We start from the raw sequence: 25,854 nt of genomic DNA on the forward strand, positions 1-25,854 counted from the left end.
TTGTCTCTGCCTCCCAAGTGCTAGAATTAGGGATGTGTAGCACAACTTCCAGTTAGAGACTTTCTTAACAAAAAGCTGTAATGATCAGGTGTGATGTAGGTGATAAAGCCATGGAATTTTAAATACAATGAAAAAAACTAGAGCAGTCATCTTTAAAGAATTTATGAAACAGCCATATTCTTTATGCTTACAGCCATGGCACATACATGTACAAAGTATAAACTCCTCTGGATTCATTCGGTACTACAAATGTACAGCTTCTTACTTAGAAATGGGAGCTACTCATGAAATGTTTTCATACCAAAGAAACTGACTACTGCTTATTTGGGTGATAAGGCTAAAACAATTACACTTCAAACAACTCTGTTTTGTCTCTGAAGAAAAGAGGCATTATGCATTCCACTTGCCAGGGACCACTGTTTCAAGACAGTACCCCAGCTGTAGCCTTTGCACAGGATACCAGAGGCCACCTACAGCACAAGCGCAGTACACAGACATCACAGTCAGACAGACCTGGGTACAAGTCCCAGCTCTGCTCTACTCACTGGCTGGCACTCTAATGAATCTGACCATGAGTCACTTTACAAAAGGGAAGACAGTAATGATTCTTACCTCATAGTGACTCCAAAGAGTCAAGAATCTACATTTCTAGGATGTGGCCCAAGCCTGTGACTATTTAAAAGCTCCCTAGGTAATTTTGATGGCAGCCAACACTGGAAATCATTATTAGTACCTGGCATAGAACCTGGCACCTACTGAATGAGTTATAGGAAAAACTGAAATGCTAAATAGTGATTCTTGTGAGGTCAAATATGTCAATATTCCTTCCAGAAAAATAAACAGATTATTTTTGAATGCTTGCAGATAATAGCCAAAACAGCCATTAGAAAAACAGTCATACCTACAAAATTGTTGGCGTAGGGGAGGGCTCCAATCTGCTTGTATGAAAATTTCATAATGGAACACTTTAATTAGTGAAAAACAATAAAAATAGCTCCATATGGTATTTTCCATCAGCTCTACCCTATGAAGCATCATTAAAGAAAGTAGATGGTATCCTGCTTTGGGTACTACTACCCAGAGTTTGAGAAGACTAGAGATTATATAAAGGTACACTTTTACTATCTATAAACTTCAACATTAGGTCATGAAGTCAATTTTAAGACCAAAAATAAACACAAACAAGAACACAGCCCTGGTCATTTGAGTACACACAACCATTATATCTGTGACTGGGGCAATCCACAACTGAGTCAAAGAGAATTTTGCTGCAAGATGATAATTTTAAACAATCCTGCATTTGTCAATACATAACTTTGAAGTAAGGCATTTTTATTATATTTGTTCATTTAAAGTTTTCAAAATTCCTATGAGGGGAAAAAAAACCAACAAGCTCAATAGATCTTAGCAAATTTCATGTTAAATCAGTGAGGTTCTAGAACTCACTGTGTCTCACCGTCAGTAAGAAACATAAACCTCTAAACTCAAAGCCAACTCACCACAGAGGTTTTGGCCAGCTGGTCTAACCCTCTCTAGCAAATGGTCCAGGAATTAGTGATTCATCTCTTCAAATATTTGCTTGCATTTAGTTATTATGCACTTGATAGAAAGAACTTTCTTTTCCAATGCTGTCAAGAATGGAGAAGCTGGTTAAATGAATGATTATAATGACAGAAAACAAGTCACTAGGTCCAAAATGCCAACTAATGTGATCTTTACCTCATCAATCCAAAACAGTGTTACAAGGTACAGGACGTTTTCCAGCCCTTCACCCCTCAAGGCTAAACTAAACAGCATGAAAGGCCATATTATATACTGCTTCAGTGGTTTTCTCTCATTAGAAAATGTTTTTGGATTGTTCTCTCAATATAGTTTCTCAAGAAATGGCTTCTAGCAACATCTTTTATTGTCTGTAGTCTACATTTTATGATGAACACTTTCAAGCATATAGCAAAGATGAACTAATTCACTGAAAACAGAATCTATATACTTGCCACTTAAGTCTGCCATTAACATTGTGTATTTGCATTATCACAAATTTGTCCATCACTAATATACATCATCAAGCCAGCTACATTTTAAAATGTTTTGAAGAAAACTGCACACTTTAGAACACCCTGAATAATTCAGCATACCTATTACTAGTTAGACCTGAATATTTTTAGAAGCTAAATTTAAATGTATCATGCAACCCTTAAATATTTACATGCTGAGTTTTGTGGAACCCATGTATCTATGTTCTCAAACCCTATCAAGATAGGTACATTTCCAGCAGGGCACTTGCAGTAACTACAGAGGAAGAAAAGAAAAATATAGGATACATTACACAGAAGCAAGTCTTCTTAAAAATATTTTGTAGGATACCCAAAGAGCATAATTTCTTTTATTATTGAGGTTAGATGGAGGAAAACAAAGTAACAAGACTGATTATTTAGTACTGCAATAAGTCATGCAGATATATTTTGAGAGCACACATGCCAGCTGAAATAGAAAGTACATGAATTTTATGTTTATGGATGTTTTACCCGAATGTGTCTGTGCCAGAGGAGGTCAGAAGGAGTCAGATCCTCAGAACTAGAATTCCAGATGGCTGTGAGCCACTATGTGGGTGCTGGGAAATGAACCCATGTCCTCTGAAAGAACAGCCAATGCTTTTAATCACTGAGCCTCCTAAAGATTATTTTTTAATTATGTAAATTATTTAAGTTCAGAAGAATTGTTATTGTTGGAGGAGAAAAGGGAAAGTCTGAAATAATAGTCCTCTATCTCCATGGGTCCTGCATCCATAGGTTTCACTAACTATAGATTTAAAAATTTTTTTTTGGATTTCCTTTCTGTTGCTGTGATAAAAAAAAAAAAAAAAAAAAAAAAAAAAAGACCCCAAACAAAAGCAAACTAGGGGAGAAAAGATGTCTTTCAGCTCACAGTTCCAAGCTGGGGTCCATCAAAATAAGGACGTCACAGAGACAGGAGTTGAGGGAACTGATCCATCATATCAATAACCAGGAACACACAGCAGTGAATGCATAAATGCATAGTTAGGTCACCTCCTAAGCCCAGGGAATGGTGCCACCCACTTTTAGGCTGGGTGTTCCTGCATAAATTAACATAATTAAGTCACTACTCTACAGTCATGACCGCTGGCCTACTTGATCTGAGTAATCCCTCATTGACTCTGGAGTGGCTCTAGGTTGTGTCAAATTGATAAGAAAAACTAACAAATGTACAGGTTGTTCTTAAGTTATTATTCCCTAAACAATATACTATTAACAACTATTTATGTAGCATTTATATTTTATTAGGTATTGTAAGTAATATGGAAATGGCTTAAAAAGTGCAGAGAAGGGTTCATGTAGGTTATATGCAAACATCATACCACCTTATATATAAGGGAGCTGAGCATCTGTAAATTTTGGTATTCACAGGAGACTGGGGAGCCAATCTCCCTTGAATATCAAGAGCTGCAGATTTGGATTTGGTTGGAATTTTACTTTACAACCAAAGGGAAAGGCAGCCTTGATAATTATTTTTATATGTCACTCAAATGTTCAAAACTATGTCAGCAGTAGTTCTGATGAACACTTGAGGCTTAGGTTATACAGGGGATTATTATCCCACAGACTGTAACCTTCAAGTGACTGGGAAAAGCACAAGATGATTCCCCTCCTGTGTGCTGAGGTTAGTGTAAGAAAATCAGGTGTACCTAGAAAAATTGACATTAAAATATTTAAATTTTCTAATCCAATGGCAGTAACATTTGACATAAAAAACTTATGTAAGAAGAAGGTGAGACTATGGCAGAAAGAATGATAGAATATGATCCTGGCCTGACCCATCACAAAGAAGAAAAGACAAAAAACCTTTTAGCATTCAAAATATGAGTTGAAAAAGAAAACTGGCTGGGTGTAGTAGTGCATGCCTTTAGTCCTAGAACTTGGGAGGCAGAAGCAGGCAGATCTCTGAGCTCAAGGTCCAGTTTGGTCTGTAAAGGGAGTTCTAGGTCAGCCAGGGCTACAAAGAGAAATTCTGCCTTGAAAAAAAAAAACATAAAATAATAACAACTAACTGTGGCTGGGAAGGTGGCTCAATGGGTAGAGTGCTTATTGTGGAAGTGTGAGGACTGGAATGTGGATCCTGAGGACCACCTAAAAGCTGGGCAAGCATGGCAGACCACCCATAATCAATCCCAGCACTTGGGAGGCAGAGAGATCTCTACAGCAAGCTGCCTAGCTAGATTAGGTGAATAGATGCACTCTGGGCCCAGCCAGAGACCCTGCCTTCAGTGATTAATGAAAACAATGTCAAACTCTGGTTTCCACATTCACGTACAAACACACATGGGAACACATAACACACACACACACATACACACACACACACATACAAACACATATACAGGCCAAAAAAAAAATTTAAGTAAATAATGAAAATAAAATTTAGGCCTTGCTTAGAGCAAGGAATTTTCAGAAATGAATAATAGAAAAACAAACAGTAAATAGCCTTCAATTAAGTCTTAAGTATGAAAAAAAAAATCTGCCTTATATGCAAAAAGGAAATTCCAAGTAATAACTGAGGTAAGAGCTAATGATGGCTGCAGAACAGGGGAGAAAAACAAATTCAATATTCTTGATTGAAGGTTTCATCCCAGAAGAGACAATAACAGGAAACATATTGGTACATTATCCAAATACACATAAGTTTTAAGGGAAAAAAATTTTTCTTTTGAAAAAACTCTATGCTATTAAGAAAAATAAACAAATATGTAAGTGGTACAAATGGCAAAAATTTCCTTAATAATATCTGTTTAAAATGGTGTCTAAAACACCTGATTGTACACACAGTTGTATGCCCATCAGATCTAATAGGTAGAGTCACAAATACCTAGGTGTAATTATTTTAAAATCTGTAAAACTAGAAAGTGTTAAAATATTTTAAAAAACATAAAATATTTACAAAATGTTTAAAGCTTTAAAAATTGTGATGTCACATTGATATATATATATATATATCAGGTACTTAATAAAGATGGAAAACTGTCCATGTACTCTTGGCAAAGAGAGCTGGGGTTAGAGATGAAGGACAGCTATAGCCAATACACTTAACTCCCTAACAAAGCCTATAATAAAACGTGAGGGCCACTACAAGGAGACTTTCGGCCACACCAGTTTTCTAGTTGAAAAGAACTTGATCATACTGAAGTATCTCTATATGGGCGAGTTCTTAGAAGACTATAAATTAGCACTAGCCACTCATTACAACACACTCTCTCAAGTTATCATAGCACAGACCAGTGAGATGGCTCAGTGGTCCCATACAAGCCTGGCCACCTGAAATCCTGGAATCCATGTAAGGGTGGAAAGAGAAAACAAAGTTGTTCTCTGATCTCCACACATATAAAACAAAAATAAATTTCTAAAGAGTCACACATTTAAAACCACACAGTGAAAGGTTAACAGAGTTTAAAAATTAAACTGATAAAGCTAAGGCTAAAGAGTAAGTTTAATGAAAACAAGACCAGAAATCCAACAAAAAGACAATATGGATGTTTTTACCCCAAATTAAACCCTTTCTGAATGTTGTAGGAATCCACATTCTATACCTGACAGACGAGAAGTTTTGCATTGGTGCCAAGTGTCCCAGGGCAGACCACCTGAGGAAAAAGGTACTAGAGACTACAATACATTCTTCTGGGGGAAGGGGAGTTGTATGTTCGTGTTCACATGTGATTAGAGACAGAATTGGGACACCCTCAGGCACTGGCCCTTCTATCTTGTTTGTGGCAGTCTCTTGTTTTGTCATGAACACCAGGCTTGCCAGCTTCTGGAAGCCTACTAATTCTGCCTCCCATCTCCATGTAAGAGCACTGGGATTATTCATTCACCAAATGGCTTTACATGGGTTATGAAGAGTTGAATTCAGGTCCCCAAGCTTCTGTGGCAAATGCTTTTGCCCAATGAATCATCTCCTCAGTCCAATTGAGTAAACTTTTAATTGCTTTAATCTGAGGTAACAAATACAATATGTTATTGAATCTTAAAAACTGACTTGGAAAGTTTAATTAAATATGTAGTTCATAGGCATTTGTTACTATGAACAATGATGAAGCAATATGAACTGAATAAAGGAGATGTATTTCCCATGAGGAAGGGTGGAGTAAGAGTCATATTTTGAGAATACTGCATTCAGTGAACAAAGGAGAGGAAACTTAATTCTTTAGGCAGGAGAAGTAAGAAAAAACCAACATAAACTACAGGGTAATAATACACTTGCTGAGTAAGAAATTTCAAACCTTCTAATTGAAGTGTACAGGATCTATGGAATTATGCCTGGATACTATTATTTCAAGCAGGAGGCAAGCTGAATGCTGAGGTCTGTCCTTACCAAGCTCTGGGAATACATCAACTTCTCGCTATTCAAATATTTTATAGTTCTCAAAAGCTCAGACAAAAACAGCAGGTAAGCAGGGTTTGGAGAGGTAGGCTCAGCAAAAGACCACACACTGCTCTTGCAGAAAACTCATGTTGTATGGCTCACCAGGGCTTATAACTCCAGCTCCAGGAAGAAAATACTCATTCTTTTGCCCCACTAAAAGTTGTAAAAGTTTCCTAAGGGCTGTGGCCCAGGTTTTGGCATTCACTACTTCCTGACTATTCAGTTTTTCAGTTTTAAAATTTGAATATTAGAAAAAAAAATCCATCCAACTCAATGACAGATGCCTTGAAAATGCCAAAAGCTAGAAGAGGAAGGGGAAGGGAGAAAAGAAGGAGGAGCAGCAGCAGCAGCACCACCACCACCCAATCAAACAAAATAGTGGTTGAAATTGATTACTGATTCAATTGGTCATTTGTGGTGCCTGCCTACTTCCCCCTTATACTCAAAATCTCACCCACAAGGATCTAACCTGAAAATACAGAAAAATTCCCATTTAATGTTTTGAAATAGAGATCACCATCTTCAAGCATTCCTATAAGGGCTGGAGAGATGGCCCAGTGGTTAAGAGCACCCAAGTTCTGTTACTAGCACGGACAGGCTCACAACTGCCTAACACTCCAGCTCCAGTGGATTGATACCTCTAGCTCCAGAGGCACCTGCACACATGTACCATATTTCCCTTCCACACACACATAATTAAAAAGAAAATCCTTTTAAAATTTGCTTACCAATTTTTGAAAAAAGAATTCCTAATACTGTTTTAAAGCTACACAGATTTCAGAGTATCAAAGAAAGTTGTATTCTAAAACCTTCAAGGTGAATCTCCATCATAAAAAGTGACTTCATTGGATATGGAGGCAGCTGCAGGTGATCTCTATGAGCTGTAGGCCAGCCAGGGTTACATAAGGAGACCTTGTCTCAAAAATAAATAAATAAACAAGTAAATAACAAGGCTAGGTCTGGTACACACCTGCTGCAGTCCCAGCACACAGGAGGCTGAGGCAAGAGGACCACCAGTTGCAGGTCAGTTTAGACCCTGTCTCAAAAAGAAATTTACTTCAATTATTTTAAAAAATGACATAAGTTTTGAATAATAATTTAATCTCATGAGTTTAAACAGATTGTTGTAAGTGCACTTCATTAACACAGTTACTGTTACTGACCTTGCTAACCACACTTCAGAGCTAAGAGAATTGCTTATTCCCTATTCAGTACATAAAAACACACTGTTGTATATGATACTAAGCTTTAGTTCTTCTTGATGCTCACTAACAGAACTTATTTAGCTGACAAAGTATAAAAATCTACATAGGCCATGATGGAATACTTTGTATAATCAATAGCTTAGAAATATTGAGTCTAGAAAAAAAAAAGGTCTTGTAAAAAATAGAAAAAGTGGAACTTACAAAGACATTAAATTAAGCAGAAGCCCCAGGTATTGTGTACCCTGGGAAATCAAGATGTTCACAAAATCACCACAGTCAATAAACTAAAACAATAGTGGAATGTAAGATTAAAAATAGGAAATTCAGATTAACTTTTTTAAAACCCTATCTTAAAAAGACAAACAAAACAAAACAAACAAACAAACAAAAACCTCCACAAATAAATCCCTAAATCCCTAAAATTTTAAATTTTAGGACAACAGCTCTAACAAAACAGCTCTAACAAGCACCACTAAGCAAAGGTTAGTGAAGTGCCACACACTGACATAGGTTCTCGTATTTTTATTGTAACATTATAATAACAGGGATCTACAAACAAGTTATCACTCCAAGAAATGCAAACTCAACAGAAAATGAAAAGTCAAAAGAAGTGCCTTGTCATCTATACTGGGGAGGGGGGGGAGGTGGTACCACAAGGCAGAATTATGGATGGAAAAACGCAGGCTTATTTACAAATTACAATAGAGGGAGGCAGATAGTGTTCACTACTTGCAGCCATCCAATGCCAGGGGTACATAGAAGTGTGCCTACAATATTAAGAACAAATTTCTTGAAGAAAAATTTCCTCAAGCAAGTGCTAACTCCTACCAGCACCATTGGAGGTTGAAAGTAAATTAAAACTCTGCAAACAAAAACTGGAAACCTCTTCATGTCAAGGAAGCAGGGTTTGAAATCAGGGGTTAGATTGTAACATCACCTAAAAAGCTGTAACCCTTGAAGCACTCGGTAAGGTGTGGTTCTCAGAGCGACACAGGTAATCAACACCTGTATTTATGCTAATCTGTAACATCAACCGTTTTGCGGATCAGAAAACTCTTTCTCAGCAGCAATTCATTACACTACCTTACTTTCACACATAGCATTGGCTATTTAGGCTGTTAAATCACTTCAACCAAGGGCAAGCAAGTGTAAGTGAAGGGCCAGGGAGATTGCAAGACGCTACTCAGGCAATAACAGACACAGCCAACTTTTCAAAGTTCAAAGAACAACAGTTCAGGGGACCAGGGGATGCAGCCTCACTCAGACACCTACATAATACGGAATCTAAGCGTTTCAGCCCAGTAGCTCTTCACAGGTCTCCTGTAAGAACGGGAAAGCGAGGCAGACAGCACGCAGGAAGTAAGGCCAAATTTGGAGGCTCGCAGGGGGTGCTGGTGGGACGACTCCCGCGTCCCACTCTGGCGCTGAGCCCAGAGGCAGCAGAATCATTCGTCTAGGACACCTGGTCCATCTCCAGAGAGAGGGAAACCCTGGCCATTCCCGTTTCCGCTTACTATCCCGAACTCAGGCTTTCCAATGGAAAGAGCTGCCCAGAAATTTCCCCTCCCCAGGGTTTTACCCAAATTTTAGCTCAGGCCTCGAGAGTAGGAGAATCCGCTAGGTCTGGCTCCCGCCTCCAGCCTCTCTCTACGGCATAGAACTCTTCACAGCCTCTCTCCACCACGTAGAACTCTCCACCCCAAGGCACCAACAGACCTCCCCAGGGGAAGTCAGCTTCCCACTGAAACGCAAACTCCCTAAAAGGAACTCCCCGCCCACGGTGAGCGCCCCTCGACCCTTTCTGCCCCAAGCGGCCAGGACCAGCGATCCTCCACAGCGGGAGCCTCCCCAGGGGGTACCTGCCTCTCACCTGGGCCCGGTTAGCCGCAGTCTCCTCGGAAGGGTGACCCAGGACCTCCTCCAGTCAAGATCTCCCAAAGGGGAACACCCTCTTCTAGGAACCGCTTCAGGCGCCTCCAGCGCGGGCCTCGGAAGAGAACGTTCCGGCTGCTTCCCCGGCTCTGGCCAGCGCCACCCTCTCACAGACCCCTGCCCAGAGCCGGCCGCGGCCCCAGTCCGGTCTCTCCGACCCAGGCTCTAGCGTCTGTTCCCTTCCCTCATAGACGTCCCTAGCCCATAGGCTCCCTCCCCGGCCACGTCCCCAAGGGGTTTCCCAGAGGAGCGACGTTGGGCTGTGGCACTGACTTTCACTAGCTCCCGGGCCCACCGGAGGGAGGGGACAGCGACAGCGACAGCGGCGCGACTCCTTTGTGACAGGTCCAAGAGAGCGGTAAAGATGGACGCGAGGACACGGCACTGCCATTACGCGCAGGGCCCACCCCCGCTTCGCAGCGCCCCGGCCCTCCCTCAGTCCCCTAGGAAACGCCCCTTCCTCGGTGGCAATCCCTCTCTCCGGCAGCCAATCGTCTTTCAAAGCTCGTGTCACGTGAGCCCGCGGTTCGGCCCGCCACCCTGGAATGAACCGGCTAATCCCCTTGCCGAAGGGTGAATGGCCCAATCAAATCTCTCCATCCGGTGTTGGAGCACCGGATTTCCACGAGGCGCTCCGGGAGGGAGGGAGCTGTTGATTGGGCTCTGCTGCCGGAAGCGGGGTGGGAATTTGTTGTGGCGGTGAGGAACAGGAAGCCCCGAAGGGTCAAAAGGAATACAAAAGCAAAGTCTGGTTGCTTGTTTGAAGCCGTTGTTCTTTTTGTCTCTCTTTTCTACTTTTTTAAGAGCGAGTGGCCTTGGCGGCGGCGGTTTGACTTGGGCGTCGCGGCGCCTCCCGCGCTTTGGTAGGTGAGTGCGACCTGGGTCCGCGCCTGGAGGCGAAACCTGGCTTCTTGGCCGAGGCGTGGGTGAACTACGGCCGGAGTCAGGGTTAGGGCCCAGGCTTGCCTTCAGTCCGCGTCCTTGCCGTGCCCGGTGCCCTGAGTCTGCTGGACAGGGAGTTTGCGGTGCCCCCCTGAGCCTCCGGAGCCGCGGGAGCCTGCCGGACGGCGTGTGGGTCGCGGTGGGAGGTTCCGACCCCTTCTTGGTCGCCAAAACTTTCGGGCCTCTTGCTGCTTTCAGCACTTTTCTGCTAGCTGGAGCCATCCAGGCCTCAAGTAAGCAGCCGCCTCTGTTCCACGCGGAACAGCTCCACGCTCCTTAGAAAACGTGGCATGGCCGATCGAGAATCGTTGAATCTCAGAGTGTAATTGCAGGATGGGAAACACATTTGTTATATGTCGCTGTGCCCCGCTGGTTCTCTTCTAATAGGAAACACAGCGGTGTACCCATTAGAAGTAAGACTGATAATTGAGATGTCTTATTTGAGAGTTGGTACCTCTTGGAATGTCAGTCCACGTAAGTGCTTCTTAAGAGGGAAACCAGGTTTTAAAATTCAGATCTCATACCTCACCTCTTAGGTCTAGAGTGGGACCACAAAGGCTGATATGAACCTGTTTTTTAGGTTTACGGAGACTTCTGTGTAAACCTGTAAGACAGGTTTTATTGGTTAAGTGATGTATTGATGTGTCCCCAGAGACACCATAAAATGATTTGGAATACCTCTGAAATCCTAGGTCCATGGAGGCTGGGGAGGGGAGAGGGTCAGTTGGAGACCAGCCTGGCCTACATAACAAGACTGTCAGAAAACAAAGCAGGATAAACAAAAGTGATTTGGCAGATACTGCTTCTGAAATATTTGAAAAGAATCTGTAGAGCTCTCTTTGATAGGAATTGAGTTCAAATAAAGGCATTTTATGTATTTTGATTAGATCCCAAGATAAGCTGTGAATAATGTCTTAAGGGTTTGAGTAGTACAACCTTTTGAAGTTGAAGTCTTAATGCCTTTAAAAGGGAAGAATTATTCGAAGACCATTTACCTGGTTGTCACCCTTCATTGTCACCATCCAGGGATCTGAACTTGCTTAGAGGCAATCTTCTGCTTCATTCTTTTTTTTTTTTTTTTTAAGATGTATTATGTATACAGTGTTCTGTCTGCATGTATCCCTGCAGGCCAGAAGCCACCTGATCTCATTCCAGATGGTTGTGAGCCATCCTTGTGGGCTCTGGGAATTGAACTCAGGACCTCTGGAAGACCATCTAGTGTTCTTAACCATTGAACCATCTCTCCAGTCCCTTATCTTCATTCTTAAATATGACCACTTTTACCCAGAAGTGCGTTTAAGAGTGTTTCAACTTTGTTTTGTGTTTTCAGGTATAATGCTTGATTGCTGTTTCTAGATGGTCTTGTAGCTGGGCTGACCTTTGATTTGATATATACAGAAAATTAACCTTGGGCTCCTGTTTTGTTTTGTTTTTCTGTCAAGTGTTGAAATTATAGGTGTATGCTATTACCTTTGTCAATGTTAAGTAGCCTTTTGATCTTGAAATAGTGACTTATTCTATAAAGTGATGGTCACTTATATTTGCTATATTGCTTCTTCTGGACTGTTTCTTTACTGACTTCCATAGACACTTTTACCCTGTATCTTCATTAGGCTGTTTTTGTTTGCTTGCTTGCTTTTATTCTTTTTTTGAGCAGGATCTTGTTTTGTGGCCCAAACTGACCTAGAACTCAGGATCTTTCTGTGTCATTCTACTTCCAGACTGGGTAATTTCTTCATTCTCTCCTATCCCCACATTGTTATTATACACATCATTTTTGGTTCGTTTTGTTTCCTTGTTTTTGTTTTTTGAAACAGGGTCCCTCTTTAGGCTGTACTAGAACTATCAAGCTGGCCAGGAACTCCTAGAGATCCATCTGCTTTTGCCTCCCACTGTGCCCCTCTTAAACACAGACATCTTAGATTTATTATAGTTTTTAGTTCCTGAAGTTTTTATTTTGTTTTGTCACTTTAAGGAAAGTTTCATATTTTTTGCTGTTAATTTCAAGGCTTGATTTTTTTTTTTTATTTTAAACATCATAAGCATATTTGTTGTGTGATTCATGTATTTAATTTCTCTTGCTATCCCTTTTCAAGGTAGTTCTTTGGGTACCAGGTGAAGATGGGCGGGAAATGGTTATCAATACACTCTGTGAGCAGCTTTGATGATTCTGTTGCCTCATCATAGTATTATTATAGTGAATCTTGGGTTTATTTCTGGTTTTTGCTTTCTAGATTTTGTTCAAAGTCTTTGCCGTATTTTTGGCTTTTTTGATTTAATTGTTAGTTTACTTTTGCTTGTGATGTGTTTGATGTGTATGTGTGTACACATATTTGTATGTGTGTATGTGTAGATTTACATACCACATTTATGTTGTATCAGAAAACAACTTTGTGTATTGATCATCTTCCTTTCTTTTATTCTAAGATTTATTTTAGGTAGAGGTATGTGTGTGTCTGTATATCATGTATATACAGGTGCAGGAGGAAGCCAGAAAAGGGCACCAGACCACTCACTGGTGCTCTACTTATAGCAATTATGAGCCTGTATTGTGCCTGGAACTGAACTCATCCTGTGGAAAAGCAGCATGTGCTCTTAACTGCTGAGCCATCTCTCCTGTCCTTGACTTTCATCTTGTTTGAGATAGGGGTTCTATTTGTTTACCATCATATTTGTCTGGCTAGCTGGCCCACAGTTTCTGGGGATGTCTCTGCCTCCTATATCTAGGAAGGAACACTGAGATGGCAGGCGTGAGCTACAGTATCCTGTGTTTATGTGGGTTCTGGAGCTTCAAACTGAGAATTTTTTTTCACACTTAGTTGGCAAACATTTTATCCATTGATCCATCTTTCAGCTATTATTATTATTATAGTTCCAGCTTTTTAAGAATAAAAATAGAGGGCAGGTTATATTTAGTCTATCTTCTCCAGAGACAAAAGCCTCTCTCCCCTTGATTCTCATACTGGAAATTTGTGATTTACTGTACCCTTAAATGAAAGATGATATTTCTGCATAAAATGTTCAATACTTTCATTATTTAGTGTCACAGCAGCTATAAGAATTAGACTTCCCTGCCTGGTGCCTTGTTCTAGTCTGCCTACAAGGATTTAGTGTTTAAGTTGGATGTGGTGATACACACCTTTGATGCCAGCACTCAGGGGGCAGAGGCAGGTGGATCTAAGACTTTTGATACCAGCCTGGTCTACAGAGCAAGTTTCAGGACAGCAAGGACTACACAGAAACCCTGCCTTGAAAACACCAAAAGGATGGGTGGGTACTTAGTGCTTAGCTCCTACTCCTATAGCATTAACTGTGTCCTACTTTTCCTTAAATTGCTGTGTGCCTCATTCATTGCATTATTGCAATTGACTATGTGCTCCTATTTAGTACCTAGCACTGTGCCTTGTGAAGATTTGCCTTTAAAAACAAAAAACAAACAACACAAGACCTGGCTTGGTGGGCCTTTATTTAGGGGTAGGGGAATCCCTGAGTTTGAAGCCACTGTGGTCTGTTTATCAAGTTCCAGGCCAGCCAAGGCTACATAGTGAGATTCTGTTTCATAAAACCAAAACAAAACATAAACCAACTTTTAAAAGCTGGCTTGGTTAGTCTTTTGCTACAGGCCAATTTCTTTTTTCAGTTTGATTATAGTGTTAAGGATGGATGTGCAGAAGATGGGGTAGGATTTGGTGTGTGGGTTGGGTCTAAAGGCAACCCAGATGCCAAAATTGTCTAGAAAAAAAGCTGACCTTGAACATTTGTCAGAAAGACACTATATTGAAGACTAATGCTGAAGATTTTTATTGTAGTTGTGTCTTCTTCCTTTTTCTGGTGGGGGGGGGGAGCTCCGTGCTGGGGTTGGAGTGACAGGACCAAAAGATACTGCTGTTTTGATATCCCTGTGTTCCAGATGAAGTAGTTGCTTTGCATTTACTTGTTAAAGTATGTAGCAAAATACAAGTAAAATTAGAATCACACACAGTGAGAGGATTGTTTATATTCTGAGAGTTAAAAGTGTGAAGTAGAAAGCTGAACACCAGCTAAAGGAGCAAATATTTAAATTAGTTTTCCTTTTCCCTTTAGTGTAAGGAGATGAATTAGATGTATAAGCAGAGATTTTGACCTTATACTGTGGAAAGGGGTGTGTGTGTGTGTGCGCGCACGCTTGTGTAAGTAAATAAATAAATACATTAAATATTTGACATAACAGTGCATGTTTGCATGTTTCTTTGATGCTTCAAAATTTATTAGAAAATGCCCTTTATAATGCACATCTTAATATAGATTAAAATGCTTATGCTATGATCTCATTTTGATTTATTAGAATCTCTTGCTATGTTAGAAGATTGACATTACTTTACCCACTGACTGCTTTATCTGGTAATAAGTATTAGCAGAGTTCTTTGTTAAGTAATTGTCATTCTCCGAAGACATTTTATAAGAAGGAAAAGTTGGTTTGATCTAAATTACTATTGCTTGGTAGCAGTGTCTTCTGATCAGAAAGTAGTCTTTTCTTTTCAGAAGTTTAGTTGGGCTATATAGCAGGTAACTTGCTCTTAGTTCCATCTTGTGTTTTTCTTAAAAAAAAAAAAAAAAAAAAAAAAAAAAAAAAAGAATCTAGGTAGGTGTCTTAAATAGCATATTCTGAAAAGTCTAAAACACACAACTTACAAAGTAATTGCTACCCTAGAATTGAAAAATTAATCTACTTACCTAGTGCCATGATTCAAGTTAATGAGATTTGTTTTCATATGGAAATGAATTTTGTGATGACAGACTACATTTACATCAGGCTGGCTACCATATCCTTCTAAAATTAGACCCTACATGTAGAAATATACTCAGAGAATCAGATTTGTGTGTTATAAGACTTTATTTAAAATAGGGTAGCAAAAATAAGCCAACCCATTTTCTTTTGTCAGTGGTTGAGAGCATTTGTTGTGCAGTCACAGTTTGGATCCCATCATTCAAGTAACAAACCACAAGTCAGACATACTTTTATAACCCAAGCTCTGACAGGGTGGAGACAAGAGGCTAGCTGAAACTGGCTAGCTTACAACAAATCTGCAAACACCTAAGTCCCAGGTTCAGAGAGAGATTGTCCCAAAGGAATAGACAAGAGAGCAGTAGACTATACCAGCACCCTCATGCACCCTTCACGTTCATAGACAGACAAGTATGAGGGAATGAGCAAGGGTATGGCGTGCGTGCGTGCGTGCGTGCGTGCGTGCGTGCGTGCGTGCGTGCGTGCGTGTGTGTGTGTGTGTGTGTGTGTGTGTGTGTGTGGTATAAGGGTGCACATGCCATTGAGCACATGTGGAAGTCAGAGGACAACTCCAGGAGTTTGGTTTTTTTCTCTCCCAGAATTCTAAAACTCAAGCTCAGGCTTGCACAGCAAGCTCTTTTACCCACTAAGCCATCTTAGTGGGGGTCCAATACAAGTATTTATAATCAGTTGCAAAATTCTCAACCTTCCTAATGCTGCAGCCCTTTAATACATTTCCTTGCCAGGTGGTGGTGGCTCACACCTTTAATCCCAGCACTGGGGAGGCAGAGGCAGGTAGATCTCTGAGTTTGAGGCTACAGAGTGAGTTCCAGGACAGCCAAGGCTATACAGAGAAACCCTGCCTTGAAAAACCAAACAAACATACATACATACTGTGTGTGTGTGTGTGTGTGTGTGTGTGTGTGTGTGTGTGTAATTTTCCCTCATGTTCTGGTGACCCCCAACCACACAATTATTTTTGTTATTTACTTTATATTTGTAGTTTTGCTACTGTTATGAAAATGTAAATATTTTTGTAATTTTGGAGACAGAAGTTTGCCAAGGGTTTATAATCCACAGATTGAGAATCACTGAGTAAAAGGAAAATAGCAAGCGTTGTGTTTTGAAAGATGGTTTCAATATTATAACAAAGAAAATTGTTTCAATTTTGATTCTCGTGCTTAAAGTTGGCTGATATTTGAACAGAATTCCTTGAGACACTGAAACTGCAGTAAGCCCTTGAGTAATGGCCACTGTTGCCTAACTTAACATTGGACAGTATTTGGGAATATTCATCGAATGCGGTTTTTCCCCTGCTTAGACTCTTTAGTTCCTCCTAGTGGTTGGTTTATTCAGTTAATATTTATTATACACCTGACATATATGCTCCACACTGTGCTGATAGGCAGTATGGGTAAAGAGTTGTTGTAACATTCAGCAGTGGTAAAGCATAGTTAATGGTTGATATCTAGAGTTTTAAATGTAATAGGGACACAGGAAAGAACTATGCACCCCCTACTCTAGGGTATGGAAGCTTCTTAGAGATGGGGATCTTCATTCTGAGTCTAAGCAGAGAAGTTCACGTGAGGTTCAAAGATGAAGCAAGACAGGCAACAACCTGGGCAAGGTCTGCAGAGAATGAGACAGACTGTGAGATGTACAATGTGGCTGTGCAGTGCTGCATGTGGAGGGTTATTGTAAATTAAGTTAGGGAGATGTGGAAGGCGAGACAGTCGAGGGAATCACACAATGAAAATGGACTTTACTCTCACATAAGTATTTTCCACCACAAGGTAATTTCACCCACAAGAGCTATTTGTGGCAATGTCATTTAACAGTTTGATTTTCATTCTAGTGTATATGGGGGTGGTGGTGATGATAAAGTGTCATTTTAAGTGGACAGTAACAGACAGGTTTACCTTTTAGAATGACTATTATATTGATAATGGAAAGAATGAATTGAAAGGAGGCTAGAATAGAAACTACCTATGGAATACTTGTAAAGGAGTCCATGCAAGAGGGAACCCCAAAAAAGAATTAGAAAGAAAGGGGCCCACCTCCCACAAAAAGAATAGATTAAGAAGAGATCATTGTGAGGTAAAAACAACAGAACTAGGTGACATGTGGGATATAAAGGTATAAAGAATGAAGAATCTAGGTGCACATTCAAGGCTTGAGCCTGGGAAGCCATCCATCCATATGTGTTTCCTGCAGTACCTAATCTGCCTGTACTGTTCACTTTAGTGGTTTATTATGTGTCATATTATCCAGTGTAAGTGCAAGATTATTGACCTTACTTTTTCTTGTGTACTTCATAAAGTCTAGTACAGTGTTGGACAAATAGTAGAATTACCAACTTAACATGTGTAGAGAATTAGATATGTGCACCTTAAAGTTATATATATTTTCTGACTTCTCAGATTGGTGTGGCTCCTTTTCCATTTAAAGGTCATATTTGTTTATGACTTATTTCTTCCCATTCTTGAGTACACACATTTCTCTCACTGCTGTACCCTGCCTAGGTAGTAGCTGGAAGCCTTTCAAAGCATCTTGAGATGTGCCAAAGACCGTGCCAAGTGCTCTGCATGAATTGTCATGTTTCTCCACACAAAGACTTTCTGTTGTACAGTGCTGTCTTGATCACCTTTGGTGTATGTGACCTGTGGATAAGGACATCAAGGCTCAGGAATTAATGACTTGCCCAGTGTCATACCAAGTTCTTACCCTGATTTTGAACTTAATTCTCTTCCTACCAGAGTCCGTGGTCTTTATCATTGCCTGTGTCACTTTAATAAGACTACAACAGAAGGTATTTGCTGTTGATTGGTTGAAATTGAGTATATTATATTGAAAGCTGCCTAAAATTAAACTAGCTTGCCTTGCACTATTATTTATTTATTTTGAAACCTGGAACTTAAGATCTTTCCGCTTCAGCCTCCCTAGTGCTAGGTTTATAGATGTGAGCTACCACACCCAACCTACATGGTTGTGGTTACTGACTGTGAAAGAAGATCCTTGAAAGATCTGAATATTTTTTGGAGAAGAAATATTCTGAATATTATACAGAACATACAGAATTTGGCTTCTCATTTGTTATTGCTTTTTTAAATGTGTGTCTTTGTACACGCACTCATATGTGGAGTCCAGAGAACAACTTGCAGGAGTACGTCTTTCCTTCCACCATGTGGATTCTGGGAATTGAACTCAGGCTTGGCAGCAGACAGATTACTCTCTGAAGCATTTGGCTGGCCTGGTTTTTTAGGTATGTCTTGTGTGTCCTAGGCTGTCCTTGAACTCTTGATCCTTCTGTATCTGCCTCAAGTGCTGGGATTACAGACATGCATGTGCCATCAGGCCAGACAAGTTCGCTGCTTGGAAACACATTTCTGCCCACCTTGTAGGATTAAAATCTGGATGTTTGCCTTGGAAAAGTAGCACATTAAGAGGAGAGTAGGAGTTACCTTCCTATAATGAAGCATGGTGTTGTTGGAAAAAGATTCATCTTGATGGATTAGATTTATGTGTGGAATTCGTAGTACAGATTTCAGAGCAAGAACTGTAAGGTTTTAGGAGTTGGCTGCCTGGAAAGGGCATGCAGTGGCTCATCTTGAAGGTCTAAAATAGGAATTATTGCTTCTCTCCTTAGTGTGTGTGATGGACTCTGATGTCAGGTGGAGACTTTAAGGACCTGTCCTGTTGTGAGTTATTCACTAAGAAACAGGAGTAGGGGGAGGAAAGTAGACAGATAATAACAGGCTGGGGAGGGAGAGCTGAAACAAACGATAGGAAGGGTGAAGTAGGGGAAAGCACCGGTCCAGCATGACTCCCATTCTACCAGCTCACATTCTTCCTGGGGACATTTTGTAAGCTGTTGGCTCTTGTTTCCTGAGATTGCTCTGAAGAGCTTGAGGAAGTTTGCAGCCACAGAGACAGAGCAGTCCTGCTTGTGTCCTAGCATCTGGCTGGAGGCATTGGGTGCTGTTACATCAGAAAAGACCAAAGTGTGAGCCAGGTGGGGGTAAAAGCTTCCCTCAGCTGACTCAGTTTTCTTTCTAGTAATTTTCACAATTCTCATTTCTTAGCTCGAACTAAACCCCAACAGTAGGATTCAAGCTGAGATGATTTATCCTGTTTTGAATGTTTGGGTTTACTGCCCACATTCCATTTTTGATCTTTACTAAACAAAAACATTGCCCTCTCAGCACTCAATTTTGATGTAGGAAAAATAGCTGAAATTGACATGCCCTTCTTTTCTCTTGCCCCCACCCCCATGCTGAGGAATGAAGCCAGAGCCTAGCACAGTTAGCTACATTCCCAACGGTGGTGGTTACAATGAAAATGGTCTCCACAGGCCCATATGTTTGAATGCTCGGTGCCCAGTTGGTAGAACTGTTTGGAAAGGATTAGGAGGTGTGTCACTGGGGGTGAGCTTTGAGGTTTTAAAAGCCCTTCTCCATTCCCAGTTAGCTCTCTTTCTGCCTTGTGCTTGTGAATAAAGATGTAAGTTCTCTAGCCTTAGCACCATGCCTGCCTATATGTTGCCATGCTCCCTGCCCTGATGGTTATGGGCTCTAACCTTCATGAGCCCTCTGCCCAAAATCAAAACTTTTCTTCTATCAGTTGCCTTGATCATGCTCTTTTCTTCATAGCAATAGAATAGTAACTAAGACACCATTCCCTAGTCTTTTGAAACAAGGTCTCACTGTATAGTACAGATTAACCTGTAGCCCATCTTTCTGTCCTTACCTCTGAGTGCTGAGATTACAGGTATTGGTCACCATGTCCACCGATGTCTTTGTTTTAACTGAGATTATGTCGTTTCTGGGGAGGAGTATGATGAAGTAGGTGTGTATGTGAGAGAGAGAGAGAGACAGAGAGAGATTAATAGCTCAGGCGAGCCTTAATTTGCTATGTATTCCAGGCTGGTCTTAAACTCATGATCCTTCTGCCTCAGTCTTTAGTGTTGGGATTACAATCATGTGCCACCACATCTGAGAATACAAAAAATAGATTTGGATTTGATTCTTAGCTCTACTGTTTGCTATGTAGATACTTTGAACAGCTGACTGAACTTGGGCTTCAACTTCATTTATAAAGAGTATTTCTCATAGGTTCTGTGTGCATGTAAAGTTGATAATGCACATCAGAAGTGTATAACACATGGTAAAAGCTTCAAATTGCTGCTTTTTTGAGATGTAGACTTAAATTTTCATTTATTTTATGGGTGTTTTGGCTCCATGCATGTCTATGTACCACATACATGTCTGGTTCCCCAAGAAGCCATAAAAAGGTGTCAGATCCCCTGGGACTAGTATCACAGCAAGCCAAAATGTAGGGACTGGGAATTGAACTCTGAACCTCTGGAAGAGCAGTCAGTGCTCTTAATTGCTCAGTCATCTCTTTAGCCCGACTTATTTTCTAATGAACTATTATTTGGGTTGTCAAAGGTCACCTTGGAATACATATTGGGTTGAGTTTGTGCCTCTTTGGTAGGTAGTAATGTTGTAGATAGCACCAAAAAAAAAAAAAAAAAAAAAAAAAAAAAAATGTCAGTGTAGATGTTTAATTCCTTAACTCTTCAGGGGGAAAAAAGGCCAGGATCCAAGGCTTGCACATGCTAGGCAAGTGCTATACTGCTGAGCTACATTCCCAGCCCCAAAATGTTAACTTTGAAAAGACATAAGACTTTCCTATCTTTATTTCCTTCTACCTGCTTCTCTGAAGAGGTCAGGAAAGAGTCAAAAGGAGGTTTGATATCTTCTTCATCAGCATATGAATAACAGGCTTGGGTTGTAGGAGTAAGATGGCCTGCAGTACCTATTGGTGGTGCACGCCTTTAATCCCAGCACTCAGGAGGCAGAGGCTTGCAGATCTATTGAGTTTGAGGCCAGTCTGGTCTACAGAACAAGTTACAGGACAGCCTGGGCTGAAGGAAAGGGCAGAAGTCAGAGTTCTGGGGGCACAGATATGGCCACTGCTTCAAAGGGAGGAAGGGCAGGGTAGACACCAGCAGCTGGCTAGTATTAGAGAGTGTTGAGTTGAAAGTTAGGGAGATCTGGCTCTTTCCTTACACTCATGTTTTGTGTACCTAGGTCTGTTACCTCCCTGCTATACAGACTGAACTTGACTAAGACTCCTCAAGTACCCGAGATTCTCCATTAAAATCTGCTTTGGAAGCAATAACAGGTAAATCAAAGTAGTGTCATGCTCTTGAAATGAGGCACAGTGACAAATACTACAGCTACAAAGTGGGGTGCCCGGAAGGCCCATTTGTATAGAGTGGTGGGACAGAGAAATGCCTTCAGTGTGACATACTGTGGAACACTGTGTCAAAAGAATGATTCCAGAACCTCTCAGGGACTAGAAAACACAGATGTTACTGGCTGATAAGCCAGGATAGCCTCCACCTGAAAGGCTCTACTTCTCATGCGCAAGGAGTACAGACATGTACTTCTACACCAGTATATGAGTACAGACATGTACTACTATACCCAGTACATGAGTAGTACAGACGTATACTTCTGTACCCAGTGCATGAGGAGTGCAGACATGTACTACTACACCAAGTGCATGGGGTATACAGGCATGTACTTCTACACCCAGTATATGAGGAATACAGTGTACTTCTACACTGAGTATATGAGGTGCTGGGTACAGAGCCCAGGACTTCGTGCATGATAGTCAAGTACTCTACCAGTTGAGTTACATCCCCAGCCCTTCTCTATCGTGGAAAAATAAGGATGAGGAAAACAGATATGCTGAATAGGTGTTTATTCAGGGAGAAATAATGTACAACAGAGACAGATGAACGCCAGCAGGTTCCAGTCCCAAGGATGCCTCCAGATGCTCTCCGTCCAGGAAGCAAGAGAGAGCTCCAGAGTTCCCAACCCCAGACCTAGTTCTTCCATGGCACTGTCCTCCCAATGGGCGTGGTCAGTGTGACAGGTGCAGGAAGGATGAATATCTCACTACACTTCTCTTCAGAATTTTAATTATAGTTCTTCAAAACTGTAGTTTGTTGTTATTGTTTGTTTTGTTTTTTCCCCCCTGTAGATTAGCCATTATGGATGGAGGGGATGATGGTAACCTGGTCATCAAAAAGAGGTTTGTGTCCGAGGCAGAACTAGATGAGCGGCGCAAAAGGAGGCAAGAAGAATGGGAGAAAGTCCGAAAACCAGAAGATCCACAAGGTATAAAGATCTAGAGTTGGACAGTCGCTCATTTAACTTTTTTCCTAATGATTTATTTGTTTGCTTTTATGTATGTTGTTGTTTTGCCTGCATGAATGTCTGTGTGGAGGTGTCCAGTCCCTGGAACTGGAGTTAACAGTTGTGAGCTGTCATGTGGTACTGAGAATTGAACCTGGTTCTTCTGGTAGAGCAGCCAGTGCTCTTAACCACTGAACCAATTCTCCAGGCTCTCATTTAACTCTTTAATCCTGATAAAACTCTGCTAATTGTTCTCGATAGAGTTTAGGAACTGGGCCTCATGGGGTGAAGTTTCCATGGCAGAACCAGAGCGCTCTATATTTTCCCTCTTCTCTCTACCAGTGCCTTCCAGGAAACTCTGCTAGTCTCCTCCATTGTTACAGGTGGAGTTTGAACTGAGGATGTTGCTAATAGGTTTGGACTGGTTGCTCATCTGGTTAGCACCCTGGCATTAATGGTTGCCTTTGAAAATGACCTGCCCCTTTCTGACCGAGATACTAAGGAAAGCTATGGATTTTGTCCTATTTTTGATATTTTCACCCTTGGACCATTTGTAGAGACTTAACTATTTTTCCAGCTCTTTGTGATTCCAAAATAATATGAAACAACCTAAATTCTGTCTCCTTTATCCTGTTTTCCTTTTAGAATGTCCAGAGGAGGCTTATGACCCCCGCTCTCTGTATGAACGGCTACAGGAACAGAAAGACAGGAAACAGCAGGAGTATGAGGAGCAGTTCAAATTCAGTAAGCTCCGGAAAGTTCACATTTGAGGGTTTCACTGGGCCTTTTGATGTACTTTGGCCTCATGAAATCATCTTTATTACTAGCAATAAAATTGTTTAGATTACCCAACCTCCGGAAGGTAGGCCTTCTAAGCCACAGTGGACATTTTTACTTCTTGCTTAAGATACCATTTGAATTCTGTGCTAATATCTAGTAATAGGAGCAATGCTTTGACTCTACGCCATGCTATTTATAAAAGAGCCATGGTGTTTAACAGTTCTTTCTTTTAATTGCCTAAAGAGTCTGCTGCTTATTTAAAAGGAAAAGGGCCAGTAGTGTGGCTCAGTGGTATAAGGGCTTGCTGTGCCAGCTGACAACATGAGTTGATCCCCGAATCCCACAGTTGGAAGGAGAGAATTGAGAATTGACTCCAGAGGGCTGTCCCCTGGCTTTCATGTGTGTGCCACGGCGCGCGCATGCGCACGCGCACACACACGCACACATTTTTTTTTTTAATGTAGGAAGGGAAAAGTCAAAGAAGACTGTTTTTTCTTAGTTTTCTCAGTATCCCTTGTTCAATTACTTTCTCAGAAAACATGGTAAGAGGTTTAGATGAAGATGAGACCAACTTCCTGGATGAGGTTTCTCGGCAGCAGGAACTCCTAGAAAAGCAGCGACGAGAAGAGGAGCTGGAGGAGCTGAAGGAATACAGAATATCCTTTGTGTTGAATAAAAGTGACACTTTTCTCACAGATAGAAAGCAGTCCTTATGGTCTGTCCACACCCATGTCCCTATAGTCGTTAGGATCTGTCCGCACCCATGTCCCTATAGTCCTTACAGTCTGTCAACATTGATGTCCCATACTCTGAGTGACTGACTGGCTGTGATCAGTGGGGTGTGCTGCATGTTCAGTCTGTTGTTCAGAAGTCTACATTTTCCAGGATTAACCAGGCATAAATTCTCATAGTCTCAAGCAGGTTATTCTTGCCATGTCGAGTCAGACTTAGACAGATGTGCAATGTAGCCAACCTCGCTGGGGAGAAATTGGCTCCTGAGACTTAAAAGAGCATGAATTGTCTTTTGTATGCATGTGTGTGCATAGTACATGCCTACTGAAGTCAAAGACAATTACGTCCAGTGTCCTGCTCTTTCACTTCCTGCTCTAGTCCCTTGAGCTGGGGCCTCTCACTGAACCTGAGTCCTGCTGCACTAGCCAAGCTGTCTAGCCAGTAAACTCCTAGATTTTGCCTGTCTGCACCATGCCTGGATTTTACACGAGTGCTGGGGATTTGAACTTGGGTCATTATGCTTGCCAGATAGTGCTTTTACTCATTAAGCCACCTCCCCAAACCTGAAAATGCATGTTGAGAAACATTCCTCTGACTTTTGTTTTTAGCAACAGTAGACAGTTCTCCCATACCCTGAGAACTATTCCTGCAGTGGGCTCAGGTAACCAAAATCATTTTACTTTGACTTAATATTGCCTTATTGGAGGCATCTACTTGTCCAACTTTTCCCCTCCTTTCCTGAGATGGTCTCACTGCATAGACCAGGTTGACCTCAAACTTGTGTTCCTTCTGTGTCTTAAGTGCTGGAATTACAGCCGTACATCCTATGTCTTTGAATGCCTTAACAGGTATCTCCAAATCTAACGTAACTGATGAAGAACTCTCGGTTCATGCCATAGTGTAGTCTTTTTCTCATCTTCTCATTTTCTCTACTCTGCCTCTGCCAAAATGACTTACCAAGGGTACTCCAGACCTGTCTAAATCTTGCTGTCTGTCTTACCACTAAGGACTTTCTGTATTGCTAGGGTTACTACTAATTGGTATCCATTTCTACTCTTACCCCAACTTTTTTCTTTTGAGACAGGATCTCACTATGTAGTCTGACTAGCCTAGAACTCACTTTGTAGACCAGGCTAGCCTTGAACTCATCGAGGTCTGCCTTGCCTTGTGAGTGCTGGGACTAAAGATGTGTACCTCCATACTGGCTTATATCAGCATTCTTTAATTGTATTGTACCTGACTGTGTTCTGTAGCCACTCTTCTTCATGTCCTGTACTCTAGCCTCTGGCCTTTAGGTTCCTTTCTCATCAAATGGATTCCATTTCAAGGCCTCAAACTCATGGTCTCCTCAACCTGAGATGATCTTCCCTTAGATTTCCCAAGGTTAGCATTTCATGGCTTAGGTCTCAGCTCTGCATTCCTTTCCCTAAGCACCTATGTAGTTGCAGCTCCTGATTGCTGTCTGTAATCCCATGTGGTGGTACTTGGAGTGTTTCCAGAGACTTAGACATTCTAAGCACATGCTCTACTACTGAGCTCTACCCCAGGCCCCATAATTATGTTTTAAATAGGGGAAATTTTCAATTTTTTGCTTTGGCTCATTTTATCTCTTTACTGCTGGAATGTAAAATAAGTTCTATAACAACCAGAATGACTGATTCCCCCTCTCCCCCCAGTGCCTGGAACGTAGTAAATTTTCAATAAATATATAAATGAGTGAATAACCCATAGGAGCTGTTGGTGGGCCACCCTAACTTTCCCATCCTGTGAGGAAGCTTATTTTGATGTTACATGCTTGTAAGTTGAGTAAACTCACTGTTCTTTTTGAGCAGACTTTATCTGTGAATTGATAATTGGT

The 25,854-nt window shown here is 41.2% G+C and overlaps 2 protein-coding genes across 3 annotated transcripts in view; one reads left to right on the forward strand and one right to left on the reverse strand.

The window, feature by feature from the left end:
* The window catches only part of Rspry1 (ring finger and SPRY domain containing 1), a 49,561-nt gene extending 39,568 nt beyond the window's left edge, over positions 1–9,993 (reverse strand). Inside the window, exon 1 of one of the 2 annotated variants that reach the window (XM_051201961.1) lies at positions 9,843–9,993. The gene's annotated coding sequence lies outside the window, so the exon portion shown is untranslated. Of the gene's footprint in view, positions 1–9,507 lie in introns of both variants that reach the window. The other variant, XM_051201960.1, reaches the window with a different exon arrangement.
* A 164-nt stretch (positions 9,994–10,157) lies between these two features.
* Psme3ip1 (proteasome activator subunit 3 interacting protein 1) overlaps positions 10,158–25,854 on the forward strand; it is a 29,567-nt gene continuing 13,870 nt past the window's right edge. Inside the window, exons 1-5 of the mRNA XM_051201975.1 lie at positions 10,158–10,436; positions 21,369–21,462; positions 22,330–22,466; positions 23,130–23,228; positions 23,799–23,920. Of these exons, the coding sequence (XP_051057932.1) occupies positions 22,340–22,466; positions 23,130–23,228; positions 23,799–23,920 (348 nt within the window). The 5' untranslated portion in view covers positions 10,158–10,436; positions 21,369–21,462; positions 22,330–22,339. The remainder of the gene's footprint in view (positions 10,437–21,368; positions 21,463–22,329; positions 22,467–23,129; positions 23,229–23,798; positions 23,921–25,854) is intronic.

This window comes from Phodopus roborovskii, unplaced genomic scaffold (genome assembly GCF_943737965.1).
Source record: "Phodopus roborovskii unplaced genomic scaffold, PHOROB, whole genome shotgun sequence".
In the NCBI taxonomy this organism is placed as follows: Eukaryota; Metazoa; Chordata; class Mammalia; order Rodentia; family Cricetidae; genus Phodopus; species Phodopus roborovskii.